Below are 6,332 nucleotides of genomic sequence, written 5' to 3'. Positions count from 1 at the left end.
CTATACTAGACTACTAAAGAGTAATAATATATAAGTAGACATACCCTTACTAGTAAGCGCTAATACCAAGGTAACTAGGGCTAGGATAGCTATAAAGCTCTCCTCTGATGTCTATATAACTCCAAAATCTCATTTCTAAATCCTAGATAGTTCTAGTGTTATAGATCTACATTTCGGAGTTTCTATCCCTCTAGACAGACGTCAAACTCCCTTAAACTTATCATCCTGTGATTCCCGCCGTCTCTACTAACGGTATTATTACGTTAGGGCAAGGGCGGTTCCCTGGCCTACCACTAGACATGCCAATCTCTCGGCACCTACATTTGCTCTTCTTACTTTCCTAATAGTTTTGCCATATATACCTCTATACGTATATCTTTACTCCTCTATCGTAAATGTTACTATCCTACTATACTCGAAGTCTAGTAGTCTAGTTTAGACTTAGAGCTATACTCTTCCCTAATTAAGCCCCTAAAAATATAAGCTAGTACTAACCCTCTAAGGTACTACTTAGTACCTTTAGAACTAAACCTCCGTCTAGTCAGATAGGGAGGAGCCTTGGCTTAAAATGTCCAGGGCGTCCGAGTATTCGCGGTCATAGTAGGTAAGTCTGACCATCTGGATGGTAATGATAATAGGGGCGAAGGTAGTAATAGTAATGTCCTTCTGGACAGATGTAAAAGAGTCTACTTACGTGGAAAAAGATATCCCTAACTTACAAAAGAAAGAAGAACTATATCCTATTACTCTAATCTATTAGAGTAAACGAGTGTTAAAAGCTATCTATTGTTCTTATCTTTCTTGTCTAGTGCCCCTGGATAGGTAACCTCTATTTATACCTATCGTATATAGTAAAGCTCTATAGAACCGGAAAAACAAAACTGTACCCTATATCCCTCTGGTCATATCAAGAACTTCTAGCCCTAGTCTATTATAGGGTGGCAAAGGACGCTTCTTCCTGCTTAGTTAGCTTAAAGGAAGTACGGCTATAGTAGCCTATCCTCTAGGTATAGTTACTGACTTCTAGTTTATTAGACTTATAGCTATATATAAGCAAGTTAGTCTTACGTTTTTAGAGCGGCTTAGTAATCTTTATATAATATAGAATCAAGTGTTAAAAGAAACTAGTAGTGCCTAAATACCATTTTAGCGCTTTTAACGTATATAGAAAGAATAACTACTTAAACGCTTTAATATACTAATTTATATTAGTAAGGCCAAGACTATCTATATAAAAGCTAAGTAGTTCTATATTTAGATAGCTAATATATAATTTAGTAGGCGAGATAACGATATTCTTCTTCGAGAATAGGGTAAAGATCGTCCTTAAGTGCTATATATAATCCTCGGCTATATTCGAGAAGATAACGATATTGTTAATAAACACGCGATAGTAGGAGGAATACAGTCGTAATAACTGATCTATAAATCATTATACGTACGTAGGCGAATTACGGTAGTCTATTAGCGTTACAGTTAGCTATTCTAGACCGTAGGGACTAATTAACGTAAATCTGTCACAATGTAGAGGATATATACCAAACTAATGGAAAAATGACGTAGTGTCAATTACCGTAATAAATTTCTTTCTATATAGAGCCGTGATAATCTCTAACTATAGTAATAATAGGTAGTTATTAGGAACGGTAACCTTGTTTAGACTATACAGATTGATAATAACGCGACCCTTGGCAATACCCTTAATGGTACGCCAGACTACGAAAACAGGATAGGCAAAAGGAGTAGCGTCTTTTATAAACCGTAGTTTACCCTATTAATAGAGGATGTTAAAAGTTTTATCTAGGACTTCCCTATCCCTCTGGCTTAACAGGTATATATAGGAGTATACTTTCTGGTATTACTACCCTTCTACGAGTAGTACTTTTATCTATTCGTTTTATAGTATATCGATCAGACTAGCGTTGTTCTAGAGCTATAGAAATCCGTTAACCAAGTTAGCGAACTTTTACGCTAATACTAGGTCGCCTACGTAGATATAGACGCCGTTATTAATAACGATCTTAGACAAGGAGCTAGGTATCTTTAATCCTAGTATAGAATGCTTCTTAGGTATATATGGCTTACGTTCTACGTTGTTAACTCCTAGGATCGCTTCTAGCAAAATATCCTATAGTGGAAAAGGTTAAGATTACTAGGCAAGTTAGAAGACGAAGTCGCTAATAGGAGTGTCCGAATTTGTGTTATTAGAGGCTATAAATAAGGCTATAGTTATAGGTAGCTTTGTAGGGATGTGACTACTTTCGAGGATTACGCCCGAATAGCAGTTTAAATCAAAGGAAGCGTTTACCAATATAACATTATACTAATTAGTGATTACTAACACAGGGTTAACGTCGTTTATAGCCATCGTTAAAGTGGTAGTTACGATCGCCGTTATATAGAAAGCGGTGGTCTATAAGTAGGTAAAGTAGCCACTGTCTTCTATTTCTTCGATCCTTCTAATAGAGTGCCTCTTCGGAATATAAAGCGTTCCGTATATAGTATTTTCAATAGGTATAACCTTTAGGGTCTTTATATCTATAACGAAGTTATAGACGGCTATATAAGCCAAGTTAAATATAAAGGCGCGACCTGTCGGAAGAGGCTTGTACTCGACGGGCACCATTGCCTATTAGTTAAGTAGGAGAGTAATTTCGCGAGTGGTTTTAACTTTCTATATATAGGGTATAATATATACGTATATAGAAAAAGGAAAATAGAAGTTAAATAACTATAAATTAACTTCCTTATATTAGTAGTCGATATTCGTATCATATAAATCCAGGAATTCGTTACCTATTAGAAGATTTAGTGCTAGAGAGTTAATAACCTACACTATATAAGTAAACTTAGCTAGGGTAGGAGTACCGTTTTCTATACCTAACAAGTAGATATCAAAAAACGCCCATTCGTTAAGGCTTAATATAGCATTTCCTACGCCTTTGACTCTGCCCTTATATCATTTAATTTAGTGGTTTAATCGCTATAAGAAAGTATAGTCAATTAGGGAGCGGCTAACGCCAGGATCTAGGTATACTTCTACTACTTCGCAATCCGTAGGTTCGCAGTATGCCCTGACACGTAGATAAGTATATCCTAGTAATAAACCATAGCGGTTAGGCATATGCCTAGGAGGTATGTCCCTAACCTAGTACGCTTTTGCCGTAGTGTCTGCCGGCGACGTAGTTAGCACGTCTATAGCTTGGTACGCGTTTTCTGGCGGCGAAAAGGGTAGATCTAACTACCTACTAGGAATCTTTACTAGGCGGCAAATATTACCAGATTTGGCGTTTTCGTATACCTTTAGATGCCGGAAGGGAGCATTTCGTGTTATTAGAGTGATATTATGGAAACTATAGGTACGGTAAGCTAAGTCCGTAAGATTGGCTTTGTAATTACGGATCGAAGGAAGAGGACTAGTTCTATAGTATCGCTTAGTATAAGTATATAGTTTGATATATAAGCTAAAGGATTTATAGCACTTATAGCAAGTAAGTTACAAGTCTAGAATAAGGTATATAATACTAGTATCGTTACCTAAAGATTTAGATCTAGATTTAGGGGCACTGTTAGCTAACTACGCGTTAGATTGATCTAGCTTAGAGCTATCGCTAGCTTCTTTAGTAAAGTTAGTATAGTTATAATATTCCTTTCGCTAGTAGTTATCCTTACTAAATCTAACCTGTTTTTGGCCATAATTACCTTGATTATAGCGATTCTAATTATAGCGATCCTAGTCATAGTTATAGTCAAATCTATAATCATGATCAAACCTACGATTCTAGTTAAATCCGCGGTTACGTTTAAATTCGTAGTTACACTAGTTATATCTTAGAGGCTTGTTATATCTATAGCTAAATTGTCAAGGTCGATTAGCATTATAGCATATAGGCTTATACGACCCCCTATTCTTAGCTCTAGGAGACTCTAACTTACTATCTATAGATAGCTTCTTCTATAGATATAGGTAGTAGTCAAGAGTGCTACTAAAACAATAGATCGAGACTACTCGATATACTATATATAGGTACTAAGTAAGGAGTATTACTAAGGAGGATCTAAATACTACTTAATATAAAGGTCTATAGCTAACTAGACTTAAACTATAACTCCTTACTAGTTATTATTATATTCGTTAAATATATATATTAAGCGCGCCTAACGAAACATCTTCTAAACGAAGAAACTAAGCGCTTACTCGTCTTTCACGATATCCTTTAAATATAGGCTAGCTTTATTAAATTTGTAGGTAACAGTTATAGCGTCAGGTATAAAGCGTTCCTATAGTCGATCTATAATAGCTCGAAGACCTAGTTTATATAATTATCTATATATAGCGCCGTTTAGCTCGTTAGTCCACCAAATGATAGCTAGGCTACTAAGAAGGGTTTAAAAGAAGGATAGAATCTACGTTTTAATACTACTATTAAGGTCGCTTTCTAGGAAGATTTTAATACGGTTAGCAAAGTAGTAGACGTCGGTAAATACTAGGTTCTTACTATTATTAATAATACCTAAGGAATATAGGTTAGGAAAAGAAGGATCGAACTAGCTAATATTGTCCCTTTTAATCTTAAAGTCTAAGCGGCTCTATATATTTATAGTAGTATTATATATAGACTTATATCTATAACGTCTATTGCTATTATTACCATTATTACCACTATTATTACCTCTACCGTTACTATCGCTATTACTAAGGTATAGAGTACCTTAATAGCGTCTTAGATTCTAGTCTCTTAAAGGTTAGTAACGGTTAGATAAGGCATTATCTTCGTCAGATTCTAAAGGATCAGGATCTCTGCCTCTACCACTGCTAGTTACAAGATATAGGACTTTATATAAAGACTATATATATTTAGGGCGGCCAAGATTATAACAATAGCTAATATTAATGCCCTTAGGAAGTATAAGGAAAGTATTACTATTATATTATATATCTTCCATAAGATTACTAAATTACTATACTTCTTCTATAATAGTACTAAGTCTAGTAAGATTAAAGGAAGATTACTAACGACTAGGTAATTAATTATCATTTTCGCTATCTTAACTATATATTATATTAAATATTTCCTTTATCTATATTACTATCCGGCTAAGTACATTTCTATATTATAATATATATATTTCTAAATCCTTGATATAATCAAATATCGGTTTTATCGTTATAAGAACGTCCTTCTCTAGGTAGCTATAAAGTTAATCTTCGACTCCCTTTAGGTAGTTTATAAAGCTATAGTCTATCTTAACGATACTCTTTTCAAGTTATTATAACAGTTTATAGATAGCTCCTTTAGTCTTATTAGAAAAATACTTAGTTCATTTCTTTAACTAGTTAAATTAAAGATCTATCTTACCATTTAGCTAGTTTATCGTTTCCTTATTAATGCCAAAATTATCAGGTTTAGCTTAATATAACTTATAATTATTAGTAAATCTAAGTAGCGATTCTAGCTCCTATATATAACAAACCCAACTCAGACTTCTTCTAAAGGGGTTCAGACGGAGGTAAATTAAGCGGGATAAGCGTATAGGTCGTCTAAAGAATTCGGTAAAGCCAAAGGGTTTATAACAACACTAGAGTTATCTCTCATAGTAGTTAGCGATGCTTAGTATAAGTACTATAATTGTAGGTTACTATCACTAGTAAACTCCTAGAGTCTACTATAACGAGTAATTATTTATATATATATATACTTCTGTCGGTCGCTTATAGTCCCCTTCTAGCCTGCCCTAGGATTGCCTTTAGTAGCTAGCTATCCTCTGCTATCCTTCCCTTTTGGCAATTGTTCGCCCGTAGTAGCCTGTGCTCCCTAGCGATCCCGTGTCAGCCTCGCTCCATGCCCTTCTTGATTGGTGGCTTGTTTAGCCTGCTACGCCCTACCAGGTCGTAGTATATAGTTAGCTCGTGATATGATACCCCCTCTTTAGGGCTTTCGACCTGAAAGCTTCTTATAACTTATTTTAAATACTGCTAATACCCCCTTTTTTTTTCCCTATAGGTAATGTCCTTCTTTTGCTAGCTTCCTTCTACTATAGCTGATTGTATTCCTAGGAACCGTCGCGATCTTAAGTATAAATAATACGCTATTACGATTAAGATTAAGCGAGAGGGTTATAAGGTTACTATACCTTATAAGCGTTATTAGAATACGAAGCCGCGAAAGCATTATATAATAATAGAGGGTTTAAATAAATATTAAAATTATATTTATATAGGTAAGAAGTATAGTAGCCTAAACGTTATAGATGTCTATAGGTTCCTTATTATTTTTCTTTATAGTCCTAGGTTACTAACTATCTTAGTCCTTTCGAATTTGTTAGAGCAG

General features: G+C 34.8%; 1 protein-coding gene across 1 annotated transcript; it reads right to left on the bottom strand.

Moving 5' to 3' along the window:
• Positions 1-537: 537 nt before the first annotated feature.
• Positions 538-2,368, bottom strand: MYCTH_94820 (uncharacterized protein; the record flags this gene model as incomplete). Its single annotated transcript, XM_003664331.1, has 8 exons — positions 538-686; positions 720-753; positions 1,069-1,090; positions 1,443-1,462; positions 1,568-1,615; positions 1,652-1,753; positions 2,084-2,128; positions 2,339-2,368. 8 exons carry the CDS (start codon positions 2,366-2,368, stop codon positions 538-540), a joined length of 450 nt encoding a protein of 149 aa, XP_003664379.1.
• Positions 2,369-6,332: the final 3,964 nt, after the last annotated feature.

The sequence above is a fragment of the Thermothelomyces thermophilus genome, chromosome 4, assembly GCF_000226095.1.
Source record: "Thermothelomyces thermophilus ATCC 42464 chromosome 4, complete sequence".
NCBI classification, from domain to species: domain Eukaryota; kingdom Fungi; phylum Ascomycota; class Sordariomycetes; order Sordariales; family Chaetomiaceae; genus Thermothelomyces; species Thermothelomyces thermophilus.
Note: the sequence above shows the minus strand (reverse complement) of the source record. Positions and strands in the feature narration are given on the sequence as shown.